The 12,341-nt window shown below is 36.9% G+C and overlaps 1 protein-coding gene across 1 annotated transcript in view; it reads right to left on the bottom strand.

Moving 5' to 3' along the window:
• NBAS (NBAS subunit of NRZ tethering complex) overlaps nucleotides 1-12,341 on the bottom strand; it is a 155,379-nt gene that overhangs the window by 4,216 nt on the left and 138,822 nt on the right. The window contains exons 50-51 of the mRNA XM_021525380.3: nucleotides 10,509-10,653; nucleotides 4,691-4,819 (exon numbers count right to left, since the gene is read on the bottom strand). Of these exons, the coding sequence (XP_021381055.2) occupies nucleotides 4,691-4,819; nucleotides 10,509-10,653 (274 nt within the window). The remainder of the gene's footprint in view (nucleotides 1-4,690; nucleotides 4,820-10,508; nucleotides 10,654-12,341) is intronic.

Here is a 12,341-nt window from a genome sequence, read left to right as displayed (position 1 = left end):
AATAAAAATAACAACCTACAGAGATTGTCAATGAATTGATGCATGTTTATAAACCTTAACAGACAGCTTATACACTGAAGAGCTCTGCTTAAACATAACTGTAAGATTTTTTAAAATGAAATCACTGTAAATGTAGCTTAAGGCTACATTTATTTAAAATTGATTTTAAATCAGAACAAGCATTAAAGTAAAAAAAAAAAAACAAACTAAAACAATATAAAAGGCAAACACACAAACCATGTATTTTTAAAGAAATACACCACAGAGAGTATAGTAAGTTTTTTGTTCAGTAAATTGCTCAGCAAAACTATGACTCTCCAATCTAAAAAAGAGATGGCTTTGAGGGCATAGGGTAGATGGTAGCATCAATAAAATTACGAAGTGATTAATTAAAAACATTATCTCATTAAGAAAATAATAAATTTGAAGCATCGAATTAATCTAGTGGGATCAGATTATGAAAAAATAAAAAAATAGGCTTTTTTCCACTGTTTAATTCTCTGTCAAAAGACACTTCAAGATGTAAAAGCTCATCCAAGTCCAAGGAGAAATTGCACAAAACCAAGAAAGAAAGCCACTGGTAATTACTTAGCACATACAAACAGCTGAAAATAATCAAAAGTTTGGAAAGTAGTATTTCAGAGAAAGAGCCTGTACATCTGCCCTATTCTTACTCCTCACTAGACTTGTAATTCTTCCATCTGTTCAAGCCAGGATGCTGTTCCAGATGGAATTTTGATCCTCAATGTTGCATTTTTAAAAATACTAATGGAAATAAACCTCCAGAATTATTTTTGCTAGCCATACATACCAAAGCAGCCTACAGTAGATACAGAATCCTAAACACACTACATTTTCAAAATCACTCATTTGAGTCTGTAAGACTGAAAAACCCAGCAAATATAAAAACAACCACCTTACTATCCCAGCTTTAAAAAGCTGTTTTTTTCTGGCAGACAGCTCAGTCAAGATTTTACTAATTAATCACTTCTGATCTGCCTGCAGATGCAGAGCCCTTGCTATCCCAAGACTCTATCTAGGCCATAAAACTAAGATTATTGCTAATCCCAGAATCATTGTTCCAGTGATATGGAATACAGCTGACTGCAGTTTAAGCAGGCCTCAGAGGTGCAGGTTATCTTCTGCACAAATTAACACCCAACAACTTTCCATATTGTGTGAATAAACTGATCCACAATAATGACAGAACCAGAGTGTGTATGTAAGGGAAACATCATTACGCCTATCTAGAACTCTGTGCTAAGGGTGATAAATTTTTCATTAAAGTCTGGAAGGTTTAAATGGGAGCAGCTTTCATTTTTAATATCCATCTTCAGCAGAATTTGTCAGTGTAGATTTAGGCATGATGCCCACACACAATGTCCATGGTTACGAGTAAAAGATCTAATGGGGTTAATTGCATTAAGGAGAACTTTTTTTTCCCTTGGCTTTTCTATTTAGGTATTGGCTAATATCTGCTTTCAAGCACTGACGTGTAGGTATTCAAGTGGTACCTTTGTTCTTGTGAGAGCTCTTGGGAGTACTGCATACAGATGTGGGGCCTCCAGCACAAGACATGGACTTGTTGGAATGGGTCCAGAGAAAGTCATGAAGACAATCTTAGGAGCACCTCTCCTATGAAGACAAGCTGATAGAGTTGGGGTTTTCAGCCTGGAGAAGAAAAGGCTCTGGGGAGGCCATACAACAGCCTTTTAGTACAATAGAGCTGGAGAGGGATGTTCTACAAGAGCATGGAGTGATAGGACAAGGGGAAATAGACAACCAAAACCAACCTCTTACTTTAAATGGTTTAGATTGGATATTAGGAAAAAATTCTTCACTCTGAGGGTGGAACAGGTTGTCCAGAAAAGTTGTGGATGCCCCAGCCCTGAAAGTGTTCAAGGCCAGGATAGGCTTTGAGCAGCCTGGTCTAGTAGAAGGTGACCCTACCCATGCATGGTTTGGAACTAGATGATCCAATTCCCCATCAGCATTGTTTATGCAGGCATCCAGAGGCTCTGGTATAACCACCAGGCAAAATTTCACCCATAACTTCTGCATCAGAAAATCCACAAGTTATGAAAGGTAAGGGCTGCTGATGACCTAAAAGCAGTAAAGAACTGAAACCACTGGTTCCCAGAGTATTCCCTTCTCCAATACTATTTGAGATGAAAATGCTTTTCTCTTTATTCCTTCCTGGAGTACAGATCTATAGAACAAATAAAGAAGGGGAAAAGAAACCAGTGACATAAAAATACCTGGAAAAATCAACTGGAGAAAGATATTTTATCATAATCACCATTAGCTTATACTTTAACTATTTCTTTTAAAGATTAAGTGAATAGGCATAAATGACATACACTGGAGAACACTAGAAATTTCATTATTCCACATAAAATTTGTGATTTTTCATATTACATTTTTCAGTAAAACACGTTATAAAGGTAGGTTCAGTACTTCATCACTGAAATTATAACATGCAAATTAAGCTAAGGTATTTTTTCAAGCTATAACATTTTTCTTGTTCCACTTTCTAATAAAGTATTGATTGAACAAGTATTTGCACTGCTTATATTAACCCCCACTTGTTAACTGTTTTAACATTATAGGTACCAACAGGCAACAGATTATTTACTTGCTCTCTCAGATGTATAAAAATCAGTTTTCATCTCTGAAAGTGCACAAACAACACTGAAATCCTTCTCAAAAACAATCTGACTTTTAAGGGCTCTATTGGCAGTAATAAGGTTATTTAGGTAAACTGGTTTTTTATATTATACACATAGTACACAACATAGGGGAAGAACAGTTATTTCTGTTACTCGGAAAAGACAAGTGGCAGTTCATTTAAAGATACACAATAAAAAGAGGGGTCTGCAATTTCAAAAAAGCTTACGCAAAAATTTGGGTTGGTTTATTACAGGCAAAAGCTGTACAATTTCTAGTATCAGCACTTCAGCATCATCCTCAACTGTAAACATCCATAAAGCTGTCAGCAACACACAACAAATGGCCAACTAATACATCCTATCAGCAAGCAAGTGCTGTGTTTTTCTCACAGCCATGTTTGGGAGCTGTGTTAGCACTGGATCGGGGAATCAATAGCCATGATTCCCCTCTGCCAAATGTTGTTTGTCTGTTTCCTGTTTTATGTAAGCAGAAATAGCCTTCCCATGAAAAATTAATTTAGAATTTGACAAAAAGCATTACCTATCTTAATACTGTTTTTTAAAAGCAAAAAGTATGAATAGAAAATGATACTGAATAAACAATATTGGCATAGCTAAGTAATATACGGTCTTTCAGTACAACAGCAAATAATGTAATCACAAGAGATGCATATAAAACAAGGAGTAAGAGGTACTTTTTATACAGTGTAGGAATAGCTTTTACATTTAGAACAGCACTCTTCTGTACTAGCTGCTTTTCTAACACTGTCACGTTCCAGGTACTGGCTAAGCTCTATGCCTGATGTAATAAACTCAACAGTTAAATCTTCATTGACTTAAAGTAAAACACTAGACCAAAGCTACCTGCTTCAAAAATTCTAGGTTATTCAGCACTCTTGTAGAACTGTATGCTCAAAATAATACTGAATTTAGAAGGAAAAACTAAAAACAAATTATCAGGCTGCCTCCTGTGTAAGAAAGCCAAAAAAACCCAAAATTATTTTGGGCATACAAAGTGTTTTATACTAGCAAGAAGCTAGTAGGGTTCCTGGCCCTAAAAGTCCAATATAATATAATCAGTCTAGAGTGTAGGAAACTGAAAGCTGGGGCACACTAGAAAGAAATGGCCAGCTTCAAGAGCAATACAATTAGTAACCATTCAGAAAGTGCTACTGCACAGCATTATACGTTAAAAATAGTTAAATAAAATGTATTTGGACACATATTCCTGCTGACAAGTTTCAGAATTAGTGACTTATACTGCAGCCTTCATCTGTTAACAAAGAAGTAAATTTTAAAAGGCCAACAAGAACTCAGAGATGAGAAAGTGCTATTGTTTTGGTGATTATTATTTATACAATTGTTTTGCAAAAAAACTAAGAAAATTTGTGGTTAGGAGACTAAATTTAATCTTTCTTGGTGTTCCTTCTTATATGCTGAAATGCAAATACCAGGGAAAAGACAGTTATGTAGTGTTATATAGCAACTGACAAATATACATTAATGTCTCTCAGTTCTTGTCCAAAGAAAAAGACAGTATTTAGATTTCTTCTCCAGAAACTTTGGCATCAAGTCTGTTTAGAATGGCAGGAAAGTCCCCGAACATACCAACACGTCAAAGACAGTGACATAACAGCTCTCCAAGTGTATATAAATAGATGCCACATTTGTCAGAAACAAGCTGAATCATCTGACATACTATAATCACTTAAAAACCCCAAAGTGAGGGAATATGAACACAGAGGTAACAATCTACTTTATGTATCAGAATAGTTTCTGTTCCACCACGCTGACACAGAACAGCATACCAAGTAATCTAAAGGAAGTGCTAAGAGGTTTAATCACCTCAAGTATGTACAGAAGCTCATACCAGCCCTGTGTTATTGCTCACTGTGGACACAATAGCTGTGGAATACCTTAACAATGGTAAGTGTCACAGCAGTCTCTGCTTACTACACCAAGATAAAAGAGCTAACTTATTATCTCAGCCTCTGAAAGGTGGTTCATTCAACTGTTCATACCTTAGCAACAGCTGTTATCTGCTCCAGTGCCACAGCATGAAGGTCTTGGTCTTTGCTTTCTACCAGCAGTTTCAGGGATGGCAGCAGGAGGGACTGGTTAAGCAGCAGCAAACATAATTCTTTTATACACTGAAACAAAAAGTAGATTCTCTCAGTGTGATCTCTGAAGGCACTACCATCATCATTCACAATAAAATTTATGAAAATTTTATGTCAAATGCAAAATGAAAACCACACTTCCACAACAAATGAACTCCCTGTTGGAAACACATCCTTGGAAACTAGAAAGAACAGATTTTAAAAATGTGAAACACTGGTTAAGTGCAACTTTTGTTAGATTAAGAAAAGGCAGGTACTGAATCACCATTACAATCAGGAGTTTTACTGAAAAATAACAGCAGTTGCACAGCTCTCTGTGGGACTAATATATTTGTTCTTACTGAAATACTTCAAAACACAGGAAGAAACATTGACAGACACCTGTGATAATTCTGTAACTCAATTTTGCAATCAGAAAAGTAGAACAAACTAAAGAGGAAATAATAGCACGTACCACAGTTGAATAATGTTTCTGTTGCAAAAAGCTTCAAAATTTTATATGATATTTTATACACAACTGAAGTTTAGCAAATTAAGTTTCTGTTATTCATTTTGTTTCCTATATTTGATAATATACAATAAATTTAGCATCATACAACTTCAAGACAAAATTGGCCAGAAAATACCTTTGCAATTAAAAAAAACCCCATACCTCAACAAATCTATTGTGCACTTCCAAAACTTTACCTTGTCCCTTAGTTGAACAACCAAGCAACATGTCCTACATGAGAGCTGTTTTATTTTCCTCAATATTGTAGTGATTTGTTCATCTACACATTAATAAGTATTTCAACCTAAAAGTTATATTATAACCCAAATTATAACTTCCCTTTACCTTTTTATAATTTCTGAGAATTTAGGTTGCTTGTCACAACCACTTCCCAACGAGACCCATTTTCCAAGGCATTTTACACTAGGGAATCTGGATATTGTATGGTAGTTACATTGAAAATGGTATCCATCTCTTAAGAGATGCTCTCTGTTTCACTCTAACAATTTGAGAGCAATTGTCAAAGGAGCTCATCAGCTAAATATTAAGCTAAGAGAATGCAAGTCATGTATTTTTTATGTCTTTTGAACTTTAATGATAACTGTAACAATTTAATGACCAAGATGATCCACACATTTAGTAGCATTGTTTCAGCAGCTGTGAGCCTAAAAGCCTAACTATTATTCGAAGATGAGGAGACATTAAATACTCCAAATGTAATGTACTGCACAGATACGTGGCTGTGCTTGTGACAGGGAGCTCTCTGGCCATACTTGCTCAGTCTTTTCTAAATTTACACCTTAAAGAAAAGCAGCGTAGAAGGATATATTCCACCACACTAAACTCTGAGTCACTAAGGTAAGCCTTGTTCTCTTATTCAGACTTGTTCCTTTAAACTCACATTCCATACTGCTACTGATTCTTGATGCTTAGAATCACACAATACACTGAGTTGGAAGGGACCCATAAGCATCATCCAAGCCCAGCTCCTGGCCCTGCACAGGACCATCCCCCAGAGTCACACCATAGCCCTGAGAGCACTGTCCAAATGCTTCGTAAACTCTGCCCATCTTGGTGCTGTCACCACTTCCCTGGGGAGCCTGTTCCAGACCAACACCTCTGGGTTCCTAATATACAACCTAAATCCCCTGACAAAACTTCAGGCCATTCCCTCAGATCCAGAGAGCAGAGATCAGTGCCTGCCCCTCCTCTTCCCCTCACAAGGAAGCTCGGACTCTAACACTTTAATGTCTTGTACTGTGGCACCCCAAACTGCCCCAGAGCAGAGCAGAGCAGGACAATCCCTCCCTTGCCCGGCTGGCGATGCTGTCCCTGATGTCCCCAGGACAGGGATGGCCCTCCTGGCTGCCAGGGCACTGCTGGCTCATGTTCAACTAGGACCCTCAGGCCCCTTTCTACAGCACTTCTCTCCAGCCTCTCATTCCCCGGTCTGTAAACCCAGGCTTGCCCCATCCCAGGTACAGAATCCGGCACTTTCCTTTGTTAAACTCTGAACAGTTGGTGATTGCCCATCCCTGTGACTTATCCTGGTCTCTCTGCAGGGCCTCTCTATCCTTGAGGGAGTTAACAGTTCATCCCAATTTAGTGGAATGGGCATGTTTGTTGTGAATGATTTGATGTGGATCAAGGAATAAGAGGACTAAATAAATAAATTAAGCTTTATCTGAGCATTCATATGCTTATTAAACTTCTAGTAATTTCATATTCCACTGGATTGAGCTGCATACTTGCCATTCCAGCAAACTTACTGAATGAAAAGTTGTGGATTCACTCTACACTTCTTTTCTTGAAAATGTGTATTCACAGCAATATTATGAAAAATATAATCTGAGAATTATAAAATACATAATCTGAGCAAAATAGCAGTTTTACCATGCTTGGTAACATTCCCCTCTCAAAACCAGCTGGACAAGTTGAATAATTTTCTGCCTGATGGTAGCATGTCTACCAGACATACTCAGTCTTAACTACCATGCCGAAGTACAGAAGAAGCCATAATCTCTTTTGAAGAAGAAGTAACAATTTCATTTCTTTTTTCAATTGCATTTCTTTTTTCACAGGAAGGGACTGGACAGCTTGCCAGCCACCAAAGACTGTCCAAATAGTACAACTATCAACTTGTATTGCTGCCACTAATGACTACAGGGCTGCTCTGGACAGGAATTGAAAACCCAAGCCCAGGAAGGGAAGTCATCACCCACAGCACTTCTCAGAGCAATGTAAGTGCAGTGAGCACTTGAAAGCATTCAAGTGTCTGCTGCCTACCATGAGAGACTCTGCTTAGAGGCGGTTTGATGTTATCTGTGAGAGGGTCAAGGGAAAGCCCAATTCAAAATCTGAATTACCATGATTTAGTTGAAACTTTTGTATGACAACTTTTGTCTTCTATCTAGTTATGCAGCCATCAGTGGTTCACTGTGACATCAGTGAGGCAAATAAACCATATGTCACAGGAGTCTGGTTTGGGTCCAGTATTATTCAGTATTTTCATGGATGGCTTGAAGGGCTGGATAATGAGTACAAACAGCATTATGTCTGGAGAGGCTATAAACAGACTGAAAAGCAGCATTTAAATTCAACATTATCTGAAGAAAATGAGCAGACACAACTGTGTATGAACAAAATCACACTATGTAAAATCATATATAAACCCTAGGAAAAAACTAGCTACAAAAATTAGAAAAAAAGGAGAGAAACTGTCTGCTCTATTATTCTAGCAGTATCTCATAGCCACTAGGACCTCAGGATGATTATAGATAAGGGACTAGATGAATTCTCCCATGTGAACTGACACATGACCCATAGGCTGAGAGAAGAACATGATATATTCAGAGGAGTCACATTTTTAACAATTACCAGGGGAAGGATTTATCCCTTTCTAAAGAGATTAATCAGACAGTGCAGATGTTGGACAGTCCAAGCATGTGTCTTCCAAGCAAATAAAACAATGCTTTTTTCTACTAAAAGGAACGGAGGTATCAATCCATTTAATAATGCAAATTAAAACTCTAAACCAACAAACAACCCCACAAAATAACCCCTCCAAAGCAAACACAGACACAGATACAAAGATTAAAGCTATGTAACTATCCAAAAGACATTAAAAAAGTACTTGGCTTAAAAAACTAGATAGACCAGTAGGATATGGAATGAAAAAAAAGAGTTAAATCCTTCACTAATATATCCAAAGATGTTTTTTTCTAATTTCTAGACATATTAATTGAAGTTACATGTATTTTCCATTACAATCTTTGAACTTGACACGGTTGTAATGGGAGAGAAGTTGAGTGGCAAATATTTTTGATGATAACTAACTGGTTTCAGTTTTTAGAATTCCATCATTCCAGATTTGTCATCTTAATCAGTGTATTTACTGAAATGTCAAATCATCTAAACAGGTTAATTGTCAGTGATCACATTTTCATCTTATTCAGCCACATAAATGCATTTCAGCACCTAAGTCCTGTAGTCATACATACAAATAAATTACTTAAATTCGTACATGCCATTCCTCCTCTTCCCAAGCAGTGACTCACAGGAATACAGCCTGTGTTTGTAGGTAACTGTACATTTACTGTAGGTAAATGTAGCTACACGTTTTAGTGCAACTCATTCTTACTGCACAGCATTCTAGCCATAAAAAGGTATTTTCCATCAGTAAGGCTGTTTAAGCCTTGAAGATTGGAATACCTTCTCATTTGTACTTTTACAGTCATAGCTACATGATGAGCTCTTTCAACATCCTGTACCATTAAAAAAAAAAACAAAGGAAGGCATCTCCAATCAAAGCTGTCTACCAATACCAAAACTCTGTTTAAGCAGTGACTTGCCATGGAAATAATGGAGAAATTAACTAAGAGAAATGACCCTTCTTGAGCAGAACTCTTGGTGAACTGACTGCTGTGTGACAGTGACACAGGGATTTGTCTCCCTCGGTCACCAAGGTGAGGCAGACCATTCTACTTAGACAAAGTTCAGCTACTCCTGTGCACACTAAGATTGTGAGTTTACAAGCTATAATGCATAATTTCAGCACCTTACAAAGAAAAGCTAACATAAAACTATACCAGTCCCAAGGATACGGACACCTGCCTTCCAACGAAGATTTTGCTGGGATGAATAAATTAATAAATGTACTTGTCATTTCAGCTTACTGCCCCCTTCTGGAATCATGTTTTACAAAGATTTCGGAACTTGATTCAGATCAGTGTGTTGGACTAGAAAAAAACAAACAAACAAAAACCCACACACCCACCTGCCTGTGTTTTAAACAGAACATGCTGTTTTTATTCTGCTTCTCTTCCTACCATCAGCTGTATTCTGTAACACTGACTGCATAAAGATAATTATAAGAGATTAATCAGCCTACTAAAAATATGCACAACTACTCTGAAATTGTGTGAAGTTTATTAAGAACTTCTCCAGTCTATCTTCATTAATATACAATGTTTACATACAAAACACTTAAATAATTTTATACTTAAGATATGTTTGTATTGAAGTATGCATACATAGTTAGGGAAGACAAGTTAGAATATCATCATTACTCCTTAGTAATTACTTGTATATTAACGTTTTTTTAAATCACCATGTTTTTTAGGGGTTCCTCACTAAATCTTTAAGCATTTATTAGTAAGAGAATTACTGATAATTTAAGTAACAGTTTTTGCAACACTGATTTCAATGATAATAGATTATTAAAACCTTTCTACAAATACATTCCAGAATAAATTATACTGGAACAGACTTACAAAGATCAGCTAATCCAACCAGCCTCCAACTCAAAGCAAGTCCAACAATATCAAACAGCCTGTGACATGATCCAGTCAAGTCCTAAATACCTACAAAGACAGTCTCCCTGTCTCTTCTAGGTATCCACCCATTCTAGTGTTTCACTACTTTAAAGATGAAAAATGTTTTCCTTGGGTGCAATGAGAGTTTTTGATGGTGTAACATGTCTCTATTGCCTCTCGTCCTTTAACTGAGCATGTCTGAAAAGAGACTGACTCTAATTCCTCTCCTGATTTCCTCATTTGACTACTTAAAGACATGATCTCCTGTCGTCATCTCTTCTCAAGACAGACTGAACAGTTCTCAGCCTCTCTGTTAGCTCTCCATTGGACTCGATCCAGTACAGCAACATCTTTACGTGTAAGCTGGGACCTTGAAACAGAACTCATAAAAATGATATCCAAAGTTAAAACTTACCTTAACAGGGAGCATGTGCTTTGTCTCATACAAAGAACGACAGATTTTCAAAATTTCATTTCCTGTGCTCTCCTTTTCCTCAGGTGGGCACCTCTGCAGCATAAAAGTTCCCAGTTTTACCCAGGGATTACCATCTGTGCATGATCTGCCCAGTAAAAAAAGAGATGTATATAGAATATAAATATACATATACCCTTTTCTGTAGGTTGTTTCTTGTGTGTGTCTTAAAAGCACAACTTCATGAAAGAAAGATTAAAGTTTTGAGACAAGTTACAGTCCATAATGCCATCACTCTTCCAATACAACAAAGAAGTTTAAATTACATGGAATTATGATATGCTTATTACAAACCCTGAGGAATTATACACCAGATAAAGACTGATCAAATTGGAATAGCACAGGATCTTCTCCTGGCTTTACACCAGCTGATTTCCCAAGCAGAGTGGTATCAAGGGAGGGGCGACAAGAATCCAGCATTCCTAATTTTGTTTGCTTTGATCACATTCTAACAGCTTTTGTTTCTCAAGTATCTGTCTCTTCCTTCTGAGAGGAAAATATATTGTCAGATTCACATTTTAATTCTCAGGTCCAATGAGAATAAATAAAAATAAACTTTTCTCCACAGCCTATCCAAAAAGGGTATGGAAGTGAAATTACATGCATCTGAACTCTGCTAGTAGATATGGATACAGTTACATTTGGTTTACATATTTAAAATGTTCTTTTAATTTTTGCACACAGAACCTCATGCTATGTCACCATTACAGAATCAGACATAAATAGATGGCAGACAATAGATACAAGTAAATTTTATCATGCAAGATAACAAAGGCAGTGTTTACTGTGAAGCATTTTTCTGTTGATGCAACATTTTTACATTTTTTCACCTATAGCCATTATTTGGTAGATCACAGAGGTATTTTGGATACTTTTGTTAGTAATAGAGTACTGACTAGGAGTGGATGTAGTGACAAAAATGGGCAACAGAATACTTTTCACTGATAGCATAAAGCACAACACTGGAACACACCTACACTGCCATTTTTCTAATGTAAATTAAGTTGATGCATTTCAATTCCCACCTACAGTGGGCTAAAAGCATGCACAATTACAGCTTATATAATGATTGTATTAAGCTACAGTAACACAAACTCTATGTTCATCTGTGCACAAACTTAAGAAAGCACAAGAGGCATTTTAAAAATCAACCCATCAATTTCTCTGGTCAGTAATCAGCATCCCAAAGACATGGTAAACTTTCCACTTTAGCTTAAAAAAACAGAAAAACAAGAACAAAACTACAACTCACAGAGGGACCAAAAGTGGCAGTTTGGTATTATAATTTAGTGAAAACTAAGATACTCATTTAGTACATGTGACAAGAAGCAGTAAAGTGCTGTCGAAGTGCTGCTTTTCAAAGTTATTATTTTGCAGCAATTGTTAAAGCAACACATGAATAGAATTGTAAATGGAGTCTTTTAAGAGAGTCTGTTGGATTGACATACCAAGTGTCTGACAGCTCTGGAGAGGACAACCACCAGTATCTACTGTTTCATACATAAAAGCTCTCTCTGTTCATTGTCCAGTTTCAAAAGTACACACTGTAAACAAGTAAAAGCAGCCTCACACACACGCAGCTGTTATTACAGCCCAACACAAAAACCAGACAGAGAAGCTGGGAATGGGGAACTTTGAGTGCAAATTAAATAGAAGTCATTGTCTTTCTTCCTTCTGACAACTTAATTGAGCCTTTCCATCAGTCACAGTCACTGAGCACAGAGCTGTCAGAAGTCTGGCTAGGAACAGCAGAGCTCCTCCTCTCCGCTCCTTTCA

The sequence above is a fragment of the Lonchura striata genome, chromosome 3 (assembly GCF_050655825.1).
Source record: "Lonchura striata isolate lonStrDom1 chromosome 3, ASM5065582v1, whole genome shotgun sequence".
NCBI lineage: Eukaryota > Metazoa > Chordata > Aves > Passeriformes > Estrildidae > Lonchura > Lonchura striata.
The sequence above is the reverse complement of the archived record's forward strand: the minus strand, read 5'-3'. Positions and strand labels throughout refer to the sequence as shown.